Raw genomic sequence first — 23965 nt, 5'->3', positions numbered from 1 at the left:
TTGGTTCTAGGAATCAAGCAATGTGGATGCCTCCATGTTGGCTGAAAGCCTAAATAAAGTAGTTCCTCAAGCAGATGTCTTTCCTTACTGATGATCCTGGCGCCAAAGGCGCCAGGACTGGCCCCAAGAGGGCCTGAGAAGTGGATGCCAGGCCTTATTAGTGATCCAAGCCCTGATTCCACCTGGCCAATGGGCTTGCCAGTGCGGATCAGGGCTGAGGGTCGTGACAGCACTCACCCCCCCCCTCCCCCAAGGTCCCTCTCAAGGTGTGTCTCCTGCCTGGTCCAGGTTTAGTTGGGAAGTTCTGATGAAACTTCTTGATCAGACGTGGTGCATGAATATTCTCACTCGGTTCCCAGGATCTATCTTGAGGCCCAAACCCCTTCCAGTCGACGAGATGGTACAACTTGGCTCTCGAGTACTTGGAGTCCAGTATGCCCTTGACTTCGAATTCTGGTTCTCCATCTACTAATATAGGTTGAGGTGGTGTCTTGATTCATGTATCGGGTTGCATAGAGGGACACATGGAATACCGGATAGATTTGTAGATTTGGTGGTATATCCAATTTGACGGCTGCTGGGTTGATAATTGCCTTGATGGTATAGGGTCCCAAATATCGAGGATGGAAGGTCCGGGTCCCTTTGATGGGTACGTATTTGGTGGCTAACCAAACCTGATGATCTACTTGATGGTCTGGTCGGCGAAGTGCTTTTGTTTTTCTTTAGCATGAATAAGATGTTCCTTCGCCTTTCTGAACGCCTGAGTGATGGTTGTATGAAGAGTCTTTACTGCAGGCATTTCCAAGCTGGCAGGAAGGTCAAGTTCTGATGTACGTGAATGTCTGCCATACAAGGTGTAAAAAGGTGTTTGGCCCGTGCTAGAATGTACGGAGTTGTTATATGCGTACTCGGCTATCCACAGTAAGTCCTTCCAATCTCTCAATTCATGGTGCAGCATGCACCGGAAATACTGCTTGAGGGTCTGGTTGGTCCTCTCGGTTTGGCCGTCTGTCTGGGGGTGATGATTGGTGGATAGCCGGACGTCAATCTGTACCATTTGCGCAACATTTTCTCCAAAAATTGGATATAAATTGGCTTCCTCGATCGGAGACCAGAACTGATGGAAAGCCATGCAGCTTGACAATGTTTTCCAGAAATACTTCTGCTAGGGTGGATGCGTCCGGGAGGCCCTTGAGGGGAATAAAATGTGCAATCTTTGAGAACAAATCCACGATTACAAGAATGGTGTTAAAGCCTTGACTCGGTGGCAGATCAGTGATAAAATCGAGGGAAAGAGTGTGCCATGGAGCGGGAGAGATGTCCAGTGGTTGTAGGAGACCCGATGTTTCTGTGATTTATTTTGTGCACAGACACCACAGGACTGAATGTACTGGACAATGTCCTTACGCCAGGTAGGCCACCAAAAGTTATTTTTTACCTTGGCTAAAGTTTTAGCGATTCCGGGGTGTCCTTCGATCAGAGAGTCATGATAACCTGAAATGATATGCAGTTGTAACTCCTTCTCTGGTACATATAGCCGGTTCCTAAAATAAGGTAACTGATCCTTGATGTAATATTGTTCTCCTTGAGTTTGCCATGCGAGGAAAGCATCCGGGTTCATTGACTGTCGAAATTCGGCTTGTGATAACGCTGTTGTGATACCCAAGAGTTTGTCTTCAGGTATGATGGGTACCGGGTCTGGAGGTGTATACACCGTTTCATCGATGCCCATTCGAGATAAGGCGTCAGCTTTCCCATTCTTGGCCCTTGGTCGAAAGGTGATCACGTAGTCATATTCGGCGAAGAAGAGGGCCCACCGTAACTGGCGTGAAGACTGGGCTTTGGCTGTTTTGAGATATTGCAGGTTCCGGTGGTCTGTGATCACTGTAATGGTGTGTCTAGCTCCGAGAAGATAGTGTCCCCACGCCTTGAAAGCGGACTTGATGGCTAGGAGTTCTTTGTCCGTGATAGCGTAATTAATTTTTGGGGGTGATCATTTTTTTGACCAGAAGGCCACAGAATGCAGCTGGCCAGTTTCTGGGTCCCTCTGTGAAAGGACCGCTCCCATTGCTATACTGGATGCATCAGTTTCTATGACATAAGGGAGGTCTGGACGCGGGTGCCACAGGATTGGAGCGGAGGTGAACATTTGTTTCAGTTCCTGAAAGGCTCTTTCTGCTTCCTCAGTCCAGGCCAACTTTTTATTGCTTTTTCATAGCAGTACTGTGATCGGGTGCACAACCTGAGAGAAGTCTGGGATAAACCGGCGGTAAAAGTTTGCAAAGCCTAGCATGCTCTTTGTCCCCTTCAGAGATGTTGGTGATGGCCATTTTAGAATAGCGTCAACCTTATGTACGTCCATTCTGATGCCTTTCGGCGAAAGGATGAAACCAAGGAATTTTACTTTGGTGACGTGAAAAAAACATTTCTCCAGCTTTACATACAAACGATGTTGGCAGAGCTTGGTGAGGACTGAACGAACATGCCTGATATGATCTTGTTTTGAGGCTGAGTAGACCAAGATGTCATCAATGTATACAAAGGCGCAAACGTCAATCAGTTCTCAAGACATCATTCATGAAATATTGAAACGCTGTGGGAGCGTTACATAAGCCAAAAGGCATGACTTGATATTCAAACAAGCCATATTTGGTACGGAAAGCGATTTTCCACTCATCCCCGCTTCTGACCCGGACCAGATTGTATGCTCTCCGAAGGTCTAATTTGGTATAGATCTGGGCATCTTTGACTTGGTCTAGCATCTCCGGGATAAGAGGCAAGGGGTAGCGGTTCTTCACGGTTATCTAGTTTATTGCGCGGTAATCAATACAGGTCCTTAAGTCCCCTTCCTTTTTCATTACGAAGAACAAAGGACTGGCTGCTGGGGACTTGGATGGGCGGATAAATCCGTTTGCAAGGTACCGGTCCAAATAGGAATTTCAGGTGAAGATTTTCTGGTTCAGTAAGAGCGTAGATCCTGCCGCAAAGGATTTGTGCCCCAGGAATAAAGTCAATTTGACAATCATAAGGCCTATGCGGCGGCAATGTGTTAGCCTGGTCTTTTTGGAATACGTCCTGAAAGTCACGATATTCATCTGGCAAAGTATTAGTTACTCCCAGAGTAGAGGCTCTAGTATTGGAAGTCTTGGAGACACAGGAGTTGGGTTCCGGGTCAGGAGAGTAGCAAGTTAGGGAGCAGTTGCTGGAGAAGGTTAATTTCCGTGCCCGCCAGTCTATCAAAGGGTTGTGAGCAACCAACCGTGGCATCCATAGTATCAACCGGAACTGAGGTGCCTTTATAAGATCGAATGAAATACACTCCCGATGGCCATCCTGGCACAGCAAGGTTACTACTGCTGTGCACTGGGTTACTGGTCCGGAGGCGATTTCTGTCCCATCCACAGTAGTCACCTTGTCCCTGGTAGACTTAGAACACAAAGGGAGCCCCATCTCTGCTGCCAACTCTTGATCTATATAGTTCCCAACTGCTCCGCTGTCGATGTACGCTTCTACGGCATGCATCTTTGACGATTTTTGGTGCTTTATTAAGATCACGGGTATCGCAAAGTGTGAGGTCAGTGGCTCTTATCACTCGACAAACTGACCTCTACGGTTGTCGAGCTTGGTAGTTTTCCGTTTCCTTAACTAGACCCATTTCTGTGGCCCGACTGTCCTCCTTGGGGGTTTTATTGGGCAGTCTTTTAGAAAATGTCCTGGTTTTCCACAATACAAACCAAGTTGCTGTTGTCTTCTTTTCTTTTATCCCGCTCTTGTTTTGTTAATGGAGGTCGTATTCCTCCGATCTGCATGGGTTCTACGGCGTTTTCTGGCCCCCGTAGCGCATTGTCTTTAGGCCGAACATAAACTACTCGAGAGTCTGCTTTGGACCGGTCTGCTTTTTGGTCCTGCAACCGATGGTCTAGCTGCACAACCAGATTTATGAATTCGGTACATTCTCTGGGGGGGGGGAGATAAACTACCTGGGCCAAGACGTCCTTTAATTCGCCTCGTAAGCCTCGATGGAATAACGTGGTTCTTTTGTTTTCTGGCCACCTTGCTTCAGCAACCATTCTATTGAAAGTCGCAATGTAGGTTAACAAGTCTTGGTTTCCATGCTGGAGGGATAAAAGTTTGTTATCCACTGCTTGTTCCTGGGTATGGCGAGCAAACAGTTTTTCCATTTCTCTCTGCAACCCCCCATAGTCCTATAACAAAGGATAATTATGGGTCACCAAAGGCACCGACCAATCCCCTGCACTTCCACTCAAGTATGATAGGATGAAAGCTACCCGAGCTTGGTCATTTGGAAATGCCCCAGGGCGACAAAGGAAGTGAAGGCGACACTGATTTATGAATGCTGCATACTTCCGTGGGTCGCCTGAAAACCTTTCTGGTGGTGCCAGGGGAACTGTTCCAGGCAGTATGATCTGTACTAGTGTGGGGGTATAAGATGGTGAGATAGGATTTTGCATCGGTGGATTTCCTGCAGACAGAGGAGTCTGCCCTGCCTGCGATTGCAAGAATTGTTTGCTGATTTCGTCGGTGCTCTCCTTGGTCACTTTTAGGTCTCTCTGGAGTGCATTAGTCTCTTGTCCGGCTGAATGAACCTCAGAACGAAGGACCCCAACAATTGGGCCAATTGGTCGATTTCTGATGTTTCCATGGCGCCCAGGTGGATTATTTATGTGAGGCTTCGCGTTCTGTTACGCTCACCTGGTATCCACGGGAACGCCACCCAGCCAGTTGGTCGTTTGTGCCCTTCCCAATGATTCCCTGGTGTGGTCTCGGTGTCGATGGGATTCCGCCTGGTTGTCGGAATTGGTGGGCTCTCCGTCCTGCTCTCTGAGCAGGGGCGTGTTGTCTTTTGTGGGTGCGGGCGGTCCAGTTAATTCACTGACTGCTGCCCTTGTAGTGTCTTTCAGGTATGTCTTATTGCGATTGATGGCGTCGTAATTCTTGCATGCCTTTTCTCTGTTCTAAATGTCTCTTTTTTTTATCTCCCTAGGAGCGCGGAGTGTCCGATTGGAGAACTGGATATGCTGGTTCTCACCGGGAGATGATGGCGCGCTATAGTGCTATGATGCGGTAAGGAGGCGCTTTGCGTAGCGCAGTGATGTCTTGTCCTCACTGACCTGTGCTTTTCTCTTTTCGTAGGTCGCGGTGAGTTCCCAGCGCAGATGGAGTTCCGGAGCTATGCCGGCCGAAAAGCAACCAACCAGGTAAGTCTTTAAGCGATTTGTGGTTGTAAGGTCTCCACTACCTCCTTTAATTATGTCTTTCTCCTTTTCTCAGGTCCTTCGATCCGGGCGGTGAACTCCACCAACAGAGCTGCCCAGGAGCTGCGAGCAGTGAAGGATGATGAAATTAGGTAAGATTCTGCTGCTAACAATGTTCTTGGTTTTTCTGCAGGTCCGGAATTCACCAGGCTCGTGAGAAAGCTGGACACGGTGAGCGTCACGTTGCTAGAAGCAAAGTAACGCGAAGCGTGTTGTCTTGTTCGGGTGTGGTTTAAATAGCCACTGTAAAGTAGTCCAGGTAAAGTAGTCCCTAGGCCACCACACCCAAAACACTAGACCGCATAGCTTGGTTCTAGGAATCAAGCTTTGTGGATGCCTCCATGTTGGCTGAAAGCCTAAATAAAGTAGTTCCTCAAGCAGATGTCTTTCCTTACTGATGAGCCTGGCGCCAAAGGCGCCAGGACTGGCCCCAAGAGGGCCTGAGAAGTGTATGCCAGGCCTTATTAGTGATCCGAGCCCTGATTCCACCTGGCCAATGGGCTTGCCAGTGGGGATCTGGGCTGAGGGTCGTGACAGGTGTCCACCCCACTATTGCAAGAGCAGGTGGTCCCTTTAGTGTTGAATATACAGGGACGGGGGGACGCAAATTTACCCCCTCCTTCCTTACACTTCGGCGACCTGCTAGTCCTCTCTGTTCATCCCTCAACCACTTGCCCTTTTGTCCTTCTGCTCTACTGTCTCTACCCTCTCTCCCTTACACTCTCTCCACTGACCCTCTGATGGTTGTCTTTCCTTTCTGCCTCCTTGTTACCTCCCTCCACCCTTTGATCTTACTTGTCACCACTACTTTCCTTACCAGTGCTACTCTCCACACAACTACTACTATCCTCACCACTACTACTCTCCCGTCTTCACACCACTAGTGCTCCTCCCACTCTTCTTATATTCAATCCTTCTTTTCCCTTCCCCCTCACCTTCTTGTACTCCCAACTCTCTCCTACCACTCAACTCATACACATTCACTTCCAGTACCACTTACTTTCACAAACCTATACCTCACCTTGCCCACCACCTGTATCATCCTCCTCCCTGCTACTTTGCACGGTCCATTCTCCATCTGGTCTCTTGGTCCACCTCCACTTCTTCTGACTGCACTTGAGCAACCCACCTCTTCCTGTGACCCGGTCTTCCTCTATAGAGCCCTCCTTCTTCCCACTTGGTTCACAGGCCAACCGTTCCCCGTTCTCCCCTCCCGGGAGATGGTACAAACTTCAAAAGGTGCAAAGGTGGGTGTAAGCCCCATCCCTTTCTCGTGTGCGGGGCTACCAGGGTTCGGCAATGGGAACCTGTGGTGGTGTGTTATGGCTCTGTAGTGCGTGTGCGAAAATTAGCTAAATAACATGGCGCCGGCACATGGCCATTTTGGACATTCACTTCCAAACCGCAATGAAGGCCCACATTTCTGCGAGCTCAGATAGAAGGCAGACATGATTTCTGCAACGGTTGCAATATTTTAGTTTGATGCAAATGCGCTCAGTCTGGACAGTGGTGCTCACGTGGAAGCAATCACAAAAAGCACCAACTATTCTCTTCAGGTGCTATGGTAAGTTGTCCCACTAGTCTCTATAGAAAACCGTGAAAACCTAGTTAGTGCTGTGATACTCCCACGTTTAGACTACTGTAATGCTCTGCTAGGTGGTGCTAATAAGACTGACAACTAAAAACGGAAAAAGATCCAAAATGCGGCAGTTCGTATCATATACCAGATGAAACGTACAGAACCAACATCACCGGCATGAAAGAAACTTCACTGGCTGCCAGTTTCGGCACTGATCCAATTTAAGCTGCTGTCCATCTGCCACAAATGTGTTTTTGGCAACGCACCAGTTCATTTTAAAGACAGGTTGAATGTCTGCCAACCCAAAGTAATCTCTGATCCTCTAAGGCCTGTCTGCTAGAAGTAGATTGTGTTAAGAGAGTCCGTGGATATGGCTGTGCTTTCCATGTGCAGGCAGCACGGGCCTGGAATACTCTACCAGAACATTTACGTAAAATGGATAACCATCTGGCTTTCAGAAAGCAGCTGAAGACTGTCTTGTTTGTGTAACAAGAACATACTGTTTCCACCACCTTCCCTCTGCTATGGCGCCTGGATGGCCGCCGGCTTTGGCGCGTTATAAATGTACCAACATAACATAACCTGGTAATTGCTCCCATTCATCTCGTCTGTGCTATTGCAAACAGTATTTTTCCTGAAGCAGTTAATGTGCAAGGTGATATAAACAGAGACAAACGACTACAATGTTAGTCCTTCTCATCAAAACTCAACTTAGCAATTAGGTTGCTCAGGACATTTTCCCACATTGTAGCTGTGATACCTTCGGTTCATGGGAGTGTGTAAATGCTTAGAATGTTTGGATGAAAATAGTGATTCATGTAGAGTGCTGGGTGCGGGCATGAAGGGTGTTTACGATAATCTGGATCATCTGAAAGTAATTTGCTGAATATGTGGTGCTGGGCATGTGCTCACTAAGCTCCCTAATAATGACCTAAAAGGACACCTGGCTGCACCTATTCGTCCCAGGGGCCTTCCTCAAATACCAAGCAGAACGCAAAGGGTTGGTCATTTGCATCTTGGATTGGAAGGAGTAATAATTTTATGTCGACTTGTTTGATGCCTTTTATTCTAATGACTGTCATTCAGATATTCTGCATCAATGTAGGCTCAGCAAGGATGCTGCAATGACTCTGATGGCACTAAATTGGCCTTTTCGTTCTTCTACTGTGATCTGCTTCTGATGCCAAGCAATGTTTTTCTCGCTCTACCCTTAAGGAAAGATCTTCCGTTTTAAGATAAATGGTTGATTTATCATTGCCCAGCAAGAGCTTGATTCCAGAGGAGCTACTATATGCTCACAAAGGGATTTCTGGACTTAACATTCAAATATTCTGCTGCCAGGGTATTTTAGGCAGCAAAACAAAAGAAAATGGATACGTTTGTCTTTGGGTATGGACAAGAGTGTCAATGTTTTGTCTGTTAATATATGATGTTCTTGTCTTACTTGGCCAGTGCTGACTTAAAGATTGACTCTCGTAAACGTTATTTGTTGTCTATTGCAGCCTACTTGAACCAGGGTCGGACAATGTTCTCTTTTCATAATAAAACAATTCAACACCACTTTGGCTACCTTATCTGTGTTCCCCTGTTGGCGATGCCTGTGCAGTTGGATTTTAACTTCATTTTTAGTTCACTTATTGGGTGCCCCTTTGAGCCTTTGTTATCCTGCAATCCATGCCCTGCTTTCATGGCACAGTGCCTTTGCCATAGCGGGCACGGCTGCCTTCAGAGTAAGAGTTGCAGTCGTGTAGGAAGGCTTCTAGAGCCCCCCATGCAAATAATGTTATGTTGTTAAGGAAAGTGCCTCCATTAATCCCTGAGGTTTTATCAAATTTGTTTAAAACGTGAAGTCTGTTTACCTGTTTTCCAGCATAGACCACGCACTTTTACCACGAAGGAAGCGCTGCATATCTTGGATGTGGCGAGTGCTTTACAATTGTGTTAAGATTGAAAAAGATCTTTCAGCATGTCTCATAATCTTTGTTACTCAAGTTGGTATTTTGACCGGTCATAAAGTGGCTAAAACCGCTTTTGCACGGTGGACGGTGTCCGTATTTGTAAAGGCCACGCTTTGCATGATGTTTCCAGAGAGCGTTTGTGTGCGTTCGACTAATTGGAAGACGGCACCTTCAGCTTTCCAGAAGCATGCGCCTTTATAGATCTATGCAGTGGCAGTAACTTGGACTATAATCCCAAGTTGGCAAGCAGTGAGGTATTTGTCTTCCCATCTTTGGTGTGGCCCATTAAAATCCATGCCTAGCCTCAAGAATGGAACCTCAATCGTTAAAGGTTGTAAAGGCACTCCCTCCCCGCCCCACTTCTCGCTACAAATTATATACCCCTTTAACTCCATTCCTCTTCCACCATTATAGTCTGGTCAAAAGCAGACCTAAGGAATGAATGATTCTATTGGGCTATGGAAAATATGAACTGATGAGGGCTCTGGGTTCAGCCTTCAGTGTTGACACGGATGCTGAGTGTGATGTCCTAAATCCCTTCTCCCCCTTTAGCTAGGTGGCAGCTCTGTTGCTTCTCCCGATTTTGATTTAGAGAAAATCCTACAAACCGCGCAGGACTTTAAGAGTATTTAAGTATTCCTTTCAAGACGAACCACGCACTCTTGGTGTGTAGCCCTCTGCTTCCTTAACGCTTCCTATCCTACCATCCCCTGAAGTATGATGCCATTGGCATTGTGTTAATGCCTGGCTTAAAAACGATGAAACTGCCAGTTGGATTACATTGGCCTTATACATGCAGAGTTCTCTGCCTTTTCGTCTGTCATCAGTAAATGCAAAGAGCATTTGCTGATGAGTGACGCCTTTTGACAGGTGTCCTTTTATGCAAATGTCCTTACAGGCTTCTCATCAATCCCTGCTTCTAAGAGGTCATTCTAATTGGTCAAAGTGGGCCACTTTTTGTCCAATTTAGGCCACTTTGCATTACTTCACCCTGAGGCTAGTAGTTTTGTCCAGTGTTGCCGAGTTTCCATGCACAGTTTCCATCACATTTCATCCACAAAATTCCCTCTTCGTTACAATTCATACAGTGCCACAAAGGAATTGATAGCCATTTGCAACTATGGACCACCTTTTCATTGGTGCCTGAGCCAACTGTATGGCCAAGTCCGACCCTGGTCAAATCCACTTGGCTAACATTGCCTAAGAAATTTATTTTTGAAAAAGCTGTTTAGAGCACAAGCTACACATTTTACTGAATGTTACCAAGTTGGTAAATGGTACACCAAAACAGTTGGGAGTAGAATGTTCACCAGGTGCTGCTACCACTCTGGGATTACTATTGCTGTTTCCGCCACATTTCACCACAAGGCAAAACTATCGTCCTTCTCATTAAAAAAATAAATGTCCAGATAGTAACTGCAAATAAATGATGCATCAAGCCAACATATCACTGCTGAATAATGGGATTACTTATTTTTAAATATATTTGAGTCCCCAGGTATACAGTGAGTTTGTTAAACGTTCCCACTACTTAGTCTTATCTGCAGGTCTCAGAAGGTTCCGGTAACTAGAAGATGTATTGTTGATTATTTCACATTTCTCCACTCTGGTGAGACTTGGTTCTTACCCACCCTTTCAATTCTTTGTACCTTATAATGAGTTTGGCAGCATTTATTTACTGCTTTTTGCACTTCATCTGGGTTTTGAAGGAATTACCATGGGTGGAAATTCCATGCATGCAAATTCCTAAGTGTTTTCGATAATGGTAAGTTGAATACCTCCAGCAACTGAGAATTGGGTAGTGCGGAAAAGTGGCGGTAATTATCGCCATTTTACTGCCATATTTTCCCACACTGCCAAGCTCTTAATGAGAGCCAATGTGTTTTTCTCAACTGACCACTAGCACCAAAATACCCTTCTGAGTGGACAATGTACCCTGTAATAAAGAACAACTTTGCTGAAACAGTTGGAAGCAGTTCTGCAAAGTCTCACTGCGGTTGGGACCCGGGAAAGAGGAGGCAGAGGAGATGTGATCCAGCAGCTAAGATGCAGGCTCTAGGGCCAGTGGTCGGTGACTGCCAACTTCACCACTTGTCTATATTGTGTGCTCTTAACACTACCTCCATCTCCTTGTACTCTTCTTTACTTGCTTGCATACATTGGAAACATTGATAAGCAGATGAGGGTAAAAACTCTACATGTTGCTGAATCCTCTACAATAGAAGTATGTCTCGGGAAGAAGGTGTTTTAAATACAATTTCAAGTGTAAAGTATAGCGTTCCACCGCTGTGGAAAGAATGGCTGTATTATGATATTGGTTTGATATGCAATAAGTATATTTTGCATTTGATTTCTATACAATATCTGGAGGGGCATTAGGGTGACACAAGGGAGCTTTAAGAAACAGTAAATAGATGAGAATATCTATTATTGAAAATATGATGCGGAAGGTAGGGTATTTGTTCTATATTTAATGCTCCTTTTCCTTTATTCTGTTCAGTGCTGTATCTTCTGTAGACTGGCAGCCTCACTGGGAGTTGTCATTGGTGTCCTACACCAGTTGGCATTTGCTTCTTTAGGAATGATGTGGATTTGTACTTATAAACTTCTTGCTAATCATTGTTCTACGAATATTCACTGATACTCCCCACTACCTTTATATTACAGATATCGGAAGCCGAAAAGGAGAACCTGCGGCAGCAACTGAGTGCTAAAATCCAGCTGCTTAATCAGCTGCGCACAGAGGCCCAGGAACTGGAGAAGCAAATGGAAAGACAGCGGCGAGAGATGGAGAGGAAGCAGGCTGAGATTGAAGAGCTGCAGACCTTTCTAGAGACCATGGATCCTAGAGACCCAAGACATGTAAGTAACACGTGAATAGAGGCAGCTGTGGGTCTACTCTAGTATGCTTTCAGAAGCTTTGCTGCAGTAGGTACTGGCTCACTAAGGACTTCAGAGAAGACATTGTCAGCCTGCTCGAACCAGCCTTAATAAAATTTGCAATAATCCTGTCGCCACAGGACAGCATACAAGGGGAGACAAATTAACAACAAAGCTTTTGGGTGAAACCCAAAATCCTGCAGATCCTTGGGATAGGGCTGACCAAGAGACTTTTTGTGGACAGATAGTTATTACAGAGGACAACCACCCTGACACACTGTGCTTCATCATAGCATATAAGGTGTGGCATGTTCAGCTTCTAGCTTCTCATTATACTCTTCCATAAGTTTGGGTTTTGTCCTGAAATCTTGGTATATCCTCATTTCTCGTTATGGATGCAATGCTGGTTTAACTAAGTCAGCTCCTAAACTTTGTGCCAGCCACGACTTGTAAAGAAGAAATGGGACGGCCTCTTTAAACATTTTGGTTTGTACGGTGTGTGTCTCCTTCGGGAAGGAGATTTCAGTTGTAAAGATAATCGACATTAATCATCAAATGGTGTACTTTATTCATCAAGGCAGCAATCACTTTTTTAGCATGCTCTAAAGTAGAGGAACTCTTGTTATAGATGTGTGACAATCAAAAGAAGATGGGGGCAAAAGGCCTGTTAGTCTTTTCCTAGTTCTAGCTGCAGATGTTATTTGATGTCCTGCTTCTTTTTAGTTTTTGCACGGCTGCTACTTCTGTGTGTCCATTGCCCGTGAATTGTGTTTTTTGTGATAAAAGATGGCACCATGCATTGACTGCTATTTCTCGAGAGAATTGAGAATGAATGACCTTACTTCTGAGATTTCCTTCACTAAGATCCCTTGTTGAATGTCCAGCTACCTGCTGCTTCTTTTCTAGACTGGAAAATAATCTTGGGGGTCAAATACCCCCCCTATTGTACTGGTCTGCAAAGGTTCTCTACCTCGGATTCATTCAGTGCTATAATCTCTGCAGTGTGCACCATGTGATAGATGAGACCTTTACGATGGTGCAATGTCCAACTTCATGCCCACCGCACCTTTGCATGGTAGGCTCTAAGCTTTGACTGACTAGAAGGTGTGTTAAAACTTTCAGAATGTTACACAACATCGGATTTCTGTCATAGTATGCTCTATTCTTGACCCATAAAATCTCAAATCCCACAAGTTGTATGGAAACGAAGCTGCAAACACAAGACAAACTTGACCATGTATAGGTTTTTTTATAATTTACTTTGTTTCCAGCAACCAGAAAAGGGAGAAAGAAAGGAATCGCAAAATAAGTCCATACAGTGGCATACCTCGCAGCATGGCATATATTCCTCAAGTTACATCACTTCCAAACCATATTCCAAACCTTCCCCCTGATGAAAGTCCACTCTTATACTATTCCCATCAAGTGCGTACTTCAAAACAAGGAACTGTGTGCAGTCCAATACTGATATGCCACTTGTATGTAGCCAAAACCGTTCCAAAGACTGCAACAAATGTAACATTAAACCAAACCCCTTGCATGCTCTTAGCCCAGGTATCCCCCCCCCTCCCAGCTCCCACCACCCTTACCCTGATGCCGCTAACACTCATCCAGATCACAGCCCAATCCTATTGGTTATCTGTGATTTTACCGTCCACAATTACAGAGGTGGTACATTTCATCGTAGGCAAAACACAAACAACCACATTTTTTTTTAATGTGCAGGGGCCCCCAAAGCACCCTGATTTTCCACCCTTATAACGCCAACCCCACCCGACCCATTTTAACCCTTTTAGCCCCCTTCCCTTTATATATTTATTTAATCTTTTCAGTGTTTTTCTGAGTTATTGGCCGCTCTGTAAAGTTTGCGATGAAACGACTGGATAACATCCTATTGTGTAATTTTGCCTTCCTGCTGACCATCATGGATCCCATCTTCTGGGGCTCCAAAAAATGCCTGAGCCAGCGTATTCCATGCAGCCAATGCCATGAGAATTGCAATCTGTACCCCAACTTTGTTTCCTAACCCATACAAAAACCTTCCATACTCCTGCAAACATTCCACACACAAACCAACTATGCCACGCATACACGACACCTATAACCCCAACCCCACACTGACACCAAACAGCAGAACTCCACGCCTGCTACAATAACTTGCATAATCACAACACGGCCAATGCATCCCAACGGTACAAGCACACACGGCCTCCCATAGGGACGCAAATGCCTTACATGTCCACCAACCCAGACCACCTGGAGGCAAACCCACACACAGTGACTCAATGCAAAAGCACTTATGCGCTCACCCACTAACAAATCAACGACTCTTATTTTAGATCTCCCAGAATGCCTGCAACCATGAAAATGGCAACAGTGCGCAATATAAATCCCACAAACTTAAAATAACACGAATGTATGTGCATTTGTCAGTAGGTAGCTAATGAAAGACTGAAGGATTCCTGGGAGATCAAAGTTAAAATCAGTTTCTCTGATCATTGCACAGTGTCTCCCGTAATAAGAGATTTCTTAAATTGAAGCCTCAACAATGCATAGTTTTTGGAACACTAATGTTGAGGAGTTTTAATTTATATGCTCAGTTGCATCATGGTTTCGTTACATTCATATTGCACTTTTGGAGGAGAAGAGTGCTTAAAGTTTCAAAATGCTCCTGTTTTGCAGCGCTTGTTTCACACCGATTTGCAATATTCAGCTGGTGGGAAAATCTGTGCCATCAAATCAGCTGAATGCTCGCAAAGTCCAGGCACGCGAACAACCCCTCAAAAACTAACTCTGGATACCAAAGTACCCATGTCTTACTATGTGTGAGAGAAAAAAATAAAATAGCAGACAAAACCCCTTGTCGGGGAAAGAGGCACTGAGACCCGGCTGCAAGAGTTCAAAGGATGGTTTATTTCTCCAGCTAGGAAATAACCCAAAAAACTCTTCCACATTTACATCAGTGCCAACATTTATATTAGTTAAAGTAACTCTAACAAAAAATACTAAATTGACCCGATTGGCCAAACGGTGTGGTGCTGTAGGTGTAGGTAGCATCTCTTCCTCCTGGTTGGCTGAGTAGCTGACGGACGTCAAACATCTTGTACTCCATGCAGGTCAGGGTCCGGTCGCTGTGGTCACTACATAAGCTAATATGTTACACAGTAAATAAATTATTTAAAACATTTTATGCTACTTGTCACATTTCTACATAAGTCACACACAATGATCATTGTCAGTACAATTGGGTCATTCGTGGCTTTAATTGAAGACCTTGACCTTTATTGTGCATGTAAAAGAATCGGGCTGTTTCGCATCTCTTCTAGGTTTCAAACTCATTAGTACAACTAAAAACATATATAGTAGTAAAAATGCTTAACGTTAGTAGTGGGTGTGTTGGGTGGGTTTCGCAGCACTGGTGAGGGTCTGGCACTTGAAAGAAATACCTTACAGGGGGTGCAGGGTCAGGATGGCAATAAATTGTTCTAATGGGGGTGGGTGGCTTGCACGTTTGAGGACGAATCGAGCAGAAAGTGCTTAGCTCATCCTGGTTCACATGCCGGTTCTCAGACGAACAGTGATCTCGGAGGAAGGAAACTGTAGCATATGGATTGTTGCAACGTTCTCCAGCTTCAGCGTGAGAATGGAAGCGCAGAGCTTTTCTTCGCAGGGGGAGTGCAAGGGTGGGGGCCAGCCAGCTGCCTGCGCGCCTTGTGTGTGTGTGTGTGTGTGTGTGTGTGTGTGTGTCTCTGTCCTTGGCTGCTGCGGTGGAAAGGGGAGCTGAGCATTACTGTACTATCGCAGTGAGGCCTGTTTACCCAAGATGGAGTCGAAAGGGGGTACAAAAGATGGATGCCTCGTGTCCTGCTCAGTAGTCCCATCTATGCAGCAGTCAACCGTGGTTAACTTTACATAAGGGCAAGGGGCAGTACCACTACCGGAGGCACGCGGTCCAAGCCTTGTACTGAGGAGCGTACGATGCGAGGGGGCCTGAGGACCCCTCGCTCCCATACATTCCCCCCTTTCGTTCCATCTTATGTAACAAACTACTTTATCTCGTTCTTTACGTTCTCCCTTCGGTAGCGCTCAGCTTCAGCCACAGCCTCATCCCAAGCAGGTGTACCCTTTATTGGCATCCATGCTTTACACACACTTCTTAAGCTGTTACCTCTTCTTGCGTATTCTTCTGGGGTCACCATTAAGTATATCCCTCTATCCATACCTCGTTATACCACAGCAAGTTTTTTGGTTCTCTAATGGTAGTGTAATGTAGATTATCGACCACGTCCCCATACTGTCTATAGATGGCAGTCATCCTATATTGTGGTGTGGTGTATTCTCCGGTTTGTACTTGGGCATCTATCATGGTAGCCACCGTTGTCTGTCGGCCCACTGTTGCCGTCATCATTGCTGAATTAGGCATATTATTTTCACAGCATCTTAGTCCCAGTTGGCACACACAGAATATTAGGAGAAGAAAGACTATGATGGGAATGAGTATCTTCGCTGCGATGTTCACCCATGATGGTATCCAGCTGAACAGATCGTCGAACCACGTGTTGTTGTCTACTCCACCTTCTGCTCTCATTCTTTCTCCTAAATTATGTACTGCTGTTATCACATGTAACAGTGTCCTGTTATCAGCATCGGAAGTTGGTACGAACGTGCAACACGCCCACCCCAATTTTTTTGCAAACACCACCGTCCATCGCCGTGATAAAATCTAAGACATATCTGTTTTGCATCGTCATCAGGCGCAGTGCACGGAGCTCTATTTTTATGATGTTGAATCCTTCTTCAGTGTCGTTGGCCAGCTGGATGAGCTCCCAGCGTGTTATCTGAAGCCATTTCGCGTTTGCCCTTGCTTGAACGCCTGGTGCTAGGAACGATGCAAAGAATGTTTCTGCAGATGAGAAAAGCTTATACTGTTGTGGGATTTTAGCAAGGAGTTCTGACGATTTGGACGAAATATAATTGGATCTTTTGCTGCGTGACAACTTGGTTTTCAAAATTTCTTCTGACAATAGTTTGTATGCTGGGGGCTCTGTGATTGTCTCATCGGGCGCTGTCGATGGTTCAGCCGATTGCCCTGCTGCCGATGTGTCAGTCGATTGGCCTGCTGTCGATATGTCAGCCGAAGGCCTTGCTGTAAACTGGACGTGGCTCTCTGGTATCATCATTAGTGCTGAGTGAAGTGTGGCTAGGGCACAAGTGCCCCTCCAGGATGCTGGGAGATGCAGGTAAGCTTGTTTGCCACAGATCCAGTATATGTCCATTAATGCAGCAGTGCCTTTTTTCATGACTGGCATTATTAAAGTCTTATTGCACTGCCGCACGGTTCCCATGTTCACCTTCCCTTCTCCATGGAAGCAAAGTTCGTGCGGTATTTCCTTTTGAATCTTTATGGGTCTCTCCAGGGGTGTGACCCATGTCAGCTTGGTGATATGCTGTGTCCAGATGGGGATGCACGTTTCTTTTGCCCATTCGTACGTTTCATCTGGCAGCCCTCGAAGCCCCTCAGCTTTGCATTCAATCGTTTCATCATGCCACTTGTCATCTGCATATCTTGTGCCTTTTATAACGAAAAATGGCTCCTGGAGGCAGATTACTCCTTGTCGTCTGCTGGTGCAAGTTTGCTCGTTTTCCAATTTTTCCATAGTGACAGTGTGTGCTTGAAATGTCTTTTTTATTCTACACAGCATCAAATGAATCAAACATTGGGCCTCAGACAAGGGTACTTCCTCTGGGATTAACATTTTTGGGGTTCCAGTTGCGTGAGGAATAAGTGAGCACACATAACAACTTTCATTACTTACTTGCTTGCTTTGCTGCGGCGCTCATGTCTGAATACCATTTGTTTGATTGGTCAGGGTGTCGGGGGTCCTCTATTTCATCTAACCCTAGGTTATGATAAATATCGTATCTGTTTTTTCCCACCCTCCTTTTTCTCCTCCTTCTGTTTTCTAATTGGGTACCAACTTGTGGATATTGCAGCAGGAATATTCTAGACCATGCTTTATCTATGTTGTTCATGGTGACGTGTGTATTCAGTAGTGGTTTCTGGTGCAGTGTGTGTACGCATGCTTGTGTTTCTGGAATTAGTTAACCAATAGTCCTCATCATTTACATTCCATCCAAGCTCTATTTCCTTGGCCACAGTATTATTCAACAATACAATAGCAGTTTTGTTTACGTGCATTTGTTCAAGGGGCAAAGTTATATTTTTATCATTCAATTCAATGTTATAAGTGTCCTTCAAAATAGCCGTTGCTTCAGTCCATATTAGTTTAGACCCTGGTTTTGTCATGTCAGTTCCGCTCCCCCCTTTGTTCATTTCATTTGCCACATTTAAAACAACATTATACCAAATAAGATAAAACATCTTTATTGCAAATAGTATTTCAACATATTTTATAACACATTCCAAGTGTGTGTGTGTGTGTGTGTGTGTATATATATATGTAAAACCTTTGCTTTTCCCCCTATACTTTCCCTGTCTAAGGAGGTGTAACACTGTGTGCCCTTCTTACGTCTGAGAGGTGCACCCAGTACTTTAACCCTGTAACTTTAACTGCAGTTGGGGTGCTGTACACCACTGTGTATGGACCATGAAATCTTGGGGAATTCCACCTTCTTACAAAATTTCTAACAAGAATTTGCTCCCCTGGCATTAAAGGCCCCTCTGGGCTGTCTGCTGTCGGCATGGAGGTGTCTGTTGCTACATCTTCAGTAAATGGTGAAACAATTTGTTTTGCTATGCTGCGTACTGCACGCGTTAGCTGTGTTAGGTATTCCTTAAACTCTTCTCTCAGCACTGTGGCAGCCCTGTGCGCATCAGACGCCCTCCTAACAGGGGAGAGCGGTGTGTGCATTCTCCTTCCCGTCACGATTTTGTGCGGGCTTCAATGATGATCCTTGCATGGTTGGTTTCTGAGTTGGAACAGTGCTAGGGGCAGACAATATACCCAATTTCTTTTCAACGTGCTGCATAATTTCGATAAATTGCTTGTGAGCAGCCCGTTGATCCTCTCCACAACTCCATTGGCCATTGGATGATAAATTGAACATAGTTTGTGTTTCACCCCCAGAAGGGAGGTTACTACTTTGAAGAAGTCATTCACAAAGTGCGTACCGTTGTCTGAACGGATCACGTGACAGATTCCCCACCGTGAGAATACTTCTCGCACAAGGAACTTGGCAGCGCATTTTGCATCAGGATGGGGACGGGCCCGCTTCCACCCACCGTGAAAAAGGGCATACCACCACAATCAAGTATCTTGCTCCGTTACATCTTTCTCCCATATCGGCGTAATCGATATGTAGTTCTCTAAATGGACCTGTAGGGCGTGGCAAAGTTCCACGCAGAGTTCGCAATGTCATTCCTGAATTGTAAGTTTGGCATGTAGTACATTCAATCACAAATTTAGTCAAGTATTTGTATAGATTAGGAACAAACCAATCCTCTTGAATATCTGAGGCAATGTGTTGTTTTGCAACGTGAGCTGGAAAATGCAGTTGTTGGAATGCTACTTCTAATAATTCTACGGGCATCACTACCTTGCCTGTCGTTTCCTGTCTCCAAATGAGATCTGTGGCTGATTGCTTACACCCTCGTTTGCCCCACAACTCCTGCTCCTCCGGTGGGGCCCTTCTCTGGAATTCTATCAATTGTGCTATGGGCGTGTTATTGTATGCATTTGCTGGTTGTTCTGCTGTGGTTGTTTTTACAATGTACTCTGATGTTGGTATCTTATTGAAGTACGAGGCTTCTTTCGCTGCTGCGTCGGCTGCCGCGTTCCCCAATGAGACGGCGTCTGTGTTATGGGTATGGGCTTGGCATTTAACCACCGCTACTACCGATGGTTCTGCTAAAGCTTCTATTAGTTCATTTAGCAACGTGGCATGTTGTACAGGGGACCCGTCTGCTCTTCTGAACCCTCTCCTTCGCCAACGTGATAGCCCTGAGTGAACTGTGGTGGTGACATAAGCTGAATCTGAATATATGGTCACAGCACAATCTTTGGCTGTGTGTAACGTGCTGATTAGCGCAGTCAGTTCGGCTGCTTGTGCAGAGTAGTGTGAGGGGAGGCGTTTTTGAACAATCACTTCATATGTGTCTTCTTCCATGCGTACTACCGCCATCCCCACATGTTTCTGTCCTGTCTCTGAGTTTATGGATGCTGACCCATCTATGAAATACATTTCTCCTTCTGTAAGGGCGTTTTCGCTTGCTTTGGGAATGTCATCGCCCTCTCCCTCATATGTGCTACAATCGTGTTCCTGTAAATCCTCAGTTGTGCATGGCTCTGTAATGAAGGTAGCTGGGTTCACTGTCTTGCATCTGACCACATGTACATTTGGACTTGATATTATTATTTCATAATCAGAGGCTCTCTGTGTTCTGAGGGTAGATTTTGATCTTTCTAAGATGGCAAATGACGATTGTTCCGCATATAGCATCACTGAACATGCCATTACGATCGTGGCACTTTTCTCAATGGCGAAGGCCGCTGCAGCGAGGGCCTGTTTGCAAGCGAAATGTCCCTGCATTACTGGGTCTAATATTCCACTGTAGTATGCTAATGGTTTGTGGCCTAGCGATGTCTTTTGTGTCAATACTGCTGTCATCAATTTTCCGTTGCTGTGTGAAAACAGGAAAAATTCCCTTTCATAATCTGGATTTGCAAGGACTGGGGCGTCTGAAATAAGGTCTTTTAATCGAGAGAATTGAGCAATTGTCTCCTATGTCCATTTTATTGGGGCTCTGTTCTTTTGTGCTTCTTTTAGTGCTTGTAGCATTGCCCGTGTGTATGCTGCATAATCGAGGATCCACGCTCGGCAATAGTTACATATGCCAAGAAATTTCTGCATGTCCTTCACTGTTTTTGGTATGATAATGTGTCGAATGGCTGCTGGTCTGTCTGGTAGTATTTTTCCATCTTTAGATATTTGCTGGTCAAGATACACAACGTCAGCAAGGCAGTATTGTAACTTTCCTGTGTCCACCTTGTATACTTTGGCAGCCAATACGTTAAGCAGTGTTATCAAGTCTTCTCCACACTCTTCTTCTGTTTTACTGCAGACGAGTAAATCGTCTACGTACTGTATAATGGTGCTCCCTACATCTATGGTGCCAATGTCTTCTCGTCGTAGTACTCTATTAAAAATGCTTGGGCTCTCGCAATACCCCTGTGGGAGTCTGCAATGTTCATATCTGTTGTTTCCTAATGTAAAAGCTGTAAGGTACTGTGACTCTGGTGTGAGTGGCACAGAGAAAAAGGCATTTTTCAGATCAATGACAGTGAAGCAAGCTGCCTCTTTTGGTATACTACACAATATTGATGACGGGTTAGGCACTAAAGGGAACTCTTTTTGGATGATGTCATTGAGTGGGCGGAGGTCCTGGACCATTCTCCACGCCCCTCCTTTTGCTTTCTTAATCGGAAAAATCGCTGTGTTGCATGGGGAAGTTGATGGCACTAAGATACCTTGGCTTAGGAGTGCATTCACTGTTTCTCTAATACCTTCCTCTGCTTCTTTGGATATTGGGTATTGTTTCACTCTGGGTGCGAGGGCACCTGGTTTCAGTTTTATTTTTATGGGAGTTACCTTTTGCAACAATCCTACATCGTGTGGTCCTGTAGTCCAAATTTCAGGTGCTACCCTGGCCATGTCTTCTTCAAATATTGTCAGTGGGGCCTTTATGTTAGCCATGAGTGGGTTGTGTATTTCTCTGTATTAAATCATAATGTCACATGGTATGCTTATTGCCATTATTATTTCTCCATCCCCTTCGTAATCAGTAAACAATTCTTCATCAGTAATATCTTTTAGCATTAAAATCTGTTGGTGTGAATGGGCGGAGTATGAAGTCGGATGGTATTCTCCACTCTTTTTGTGTTATTTCAGGCACTACTCGGGCTAATACCTGTATTCCATAGACGAACATGTCCATGTCAATGGGAATCCCTCTTACTGCAACTTCCTTTGTAATCGTGCTTATTAGCAAGAATGCCCGTACGGGGCATACCCCTGGCGTCGAGCACACTATTCCTCTTTCAGTAAAGGCTATGGTCATGTTTAACTTACTGAGTAGGTCTCGTCCCATCAAATTGATTGGCGCCTCTTCGTAATACAATAAGGGTGCACGCACTGTTTTCCCCTTACTGTTACATCAAGATCTTTTGTATAAGGAACTTTTAAAATAGCCCCATAGAACCCCTGCATCTCCAAATTTCTCCCCGAGAGCTGAAACCGCCCTTCTGTGAAGCATGATTTTTCTGCTCCAGAGTCTACCATAAAGATAAACTGCTTGTTTCCTATCTCTGCCGCCACTAGTGGTTCCTCATTTGCACTTTGTGTGGTGGATAGGACTGGACAGTGCTCCCTGTGGGCTGTCCTAGTCTTGGTATCTTTGCTGACCTGGCATTGAAAAAACGTCACCCACGACCGTTACGCCGCGGAATGGTGCAGGGGCACCGTTTGCGGCCGCTGCAAAAGGGTTATTGTTTATGTTCCCTACTGGGTTTTGTCTCGCCATGGGCTTTAGTGCGTTTTGCTGTTATGGCTGCTGCTGCTGTTGCTGCTGTTGTGGGGCTTGCTGTCTCTGTTGCATTTGGGGGTCATAGCAGTATTGATCCTGTTGTCCCCCCGTCCCCATTGGAGCTCCACAAGGGCTACCTGGGTGTAGGCAGCCCCACCCCTGTTCATTGTTCATGGGCTGTTGTTGTTGCTGTTGAAAATACCCTGATGGTCGCATTCTACAATCTCGTGAATAATGTCCCCATCTTCCACAATTCCAACATGACCCCTGTTGTCCTCCCCTTGGTCCTTGCCCACCATACCCTATGTTTCCCATTCCTCCGTATCTCCCCTTTGCCCACGGTACCCACCTCTTCCTTGGGCCGGCCTGTTCTGCCACTGTGATCCTTGGCATGGCTGTTCCTCTCCGTTCCACTGTCCCTGATCTTCTCCACCCCACTGCGCTGCTATCCCAACGGGCCTTCCTCCCGCGTTTTCCTCTCCTTTGTTTCCTCTGCCTGCTGTTGTACTGGCAATAATGGCGGCGCCCTTCACTAATTTCGTCTGTACTAATTTTGCTTCGTCAGCCAGCCTCTTTTGCGTGACCTCCTTTTCCTTCTCTTTGATCCTCCTCCAGTGGTGTACAATTATGCTCTGAATTTCAGGCCATCCTTTGGCTTCGATCCCAGCTATTTTGTCGAAGGCCTTCTGCACCTCTTTTGGCAACCCCTTTTTAATGATAAAATAGAATAGAGCTGTTGATTGATTCCATGCCGTCCCAGTTTCGCTTCTCCATAAATCTTGCACTCGCAAAATGAATTGCGCAGGATCCGCGTTCTCCTCCATTGTACACTGCATCACTGCATGTAAATCTGGAACGTCTGGAAATGCACGCCGCAATGCATCCCATACTTGTGCTCGAACATTGTTAAATGGTGATCCATCGTGTCGGTCACAGCTCATCGTTACTCCCGGGAACCCGGCCCTTTCCCAGATTGTCTGCTTGGTCCCCGATTGCTGAAACTAATAGACTTTTTACATCACCTATAGCTAACGGCACACCTGCCGTGTTCTTCTCAAATACATGTATCCACTTACCTGCCCCTCCCGTCAGCGGGGGGAGGAGTTTTAACAAGTTGGTTTTGTCCATTTGGGCCCACGGAATGTAATTTGGCCTACCTGCTCCTTTATGTATCAGTGGCATTTGTAGTTTTTGTTTCTTTCCCGTTCTGCTTATTTTCCCTTTTTTTGTTTTACTTACCAATATGTTTCCTATCCTCCCTGTTCGTTGTCTTAATCTACCTTGCCATAATGGTGGCGATAGTGTGTCTGGGTAACGGCGGTTTGGCAGTGGGGAACCCTCCGCGGCAGCTGCCTCTTCGTATTCATCTAAATCGTCCCATATTTCCTCTATTTCTGACTCTAGCTCGTTATTATCCTCCCAGTTTTCCTTGGGTTCACTTCCTTGTCTTTCACCCTGATCTCCACTTTGTTGACTCTCTGGTGTATCTGGGCGTATAATTCTCACTGGCTTGTTATTCAATTGGAACAGGAACTGTCCTGACTGCCACTCTTGTTCTTGCTTCTGCTGCGATGACGTCCCTTGCGATACTATAGACTGCCCCGATACCGAGGCTACTGGGGTTGCATTGCTTGCTGCCCCTATCGGGGGTGTGAGATCTGCCAGTGACAGCGGGGGTACCTCCCTTCCCCCTGGCAGCATTTGCCCTTTGTCACATAAAGCTCTTAAC

The 23965-nt window shown here is 45.6% G+C and overlaps 1 protein-coding gene across 3 annotated transcripts in view; it reads left to right on the top strand.

Moving 5' to 3' along the window:
* The window catches only part of CNTRL (centriolin), a 1220196-nt gene that overhangs the window by 210995 nt on the left and 985236 nt on the right, over positions 1-23965 (top strand). For all 3 annotated transcript variants that reach the window (XM_069609523.1, XM_069609522.1, XM_069609524.1), the window contains one exon: positions 11481-11675. In XM_069609523.1, coding sequence (XP_069465624.1) covers positions 11481-11675 — 195 coding nt within the window. The remainder of the gene's footprint in view (positions 1-11480; positions 11676-23965) is intronic.

The sequence above is a fragment of the Ambystoma mexicanum genome, chromosome 8 (genome assembly GCF_040938575.1).
Source record: "Ambystoma mexicanum isolate Mex_15411 chromosome 8, UKY_AmexF1_1, whole genome shotgun sequence".
Taxonomy (NCBI): Eukaryota; Metazoa; Chordata; class Amphibia; order Caudata; family Ambystomatidae; genus Ambystoma; species Ambystoma mexicanum.
This window is presented reverse-complemented; position numbering and strand designations above follow the sequence as displayed.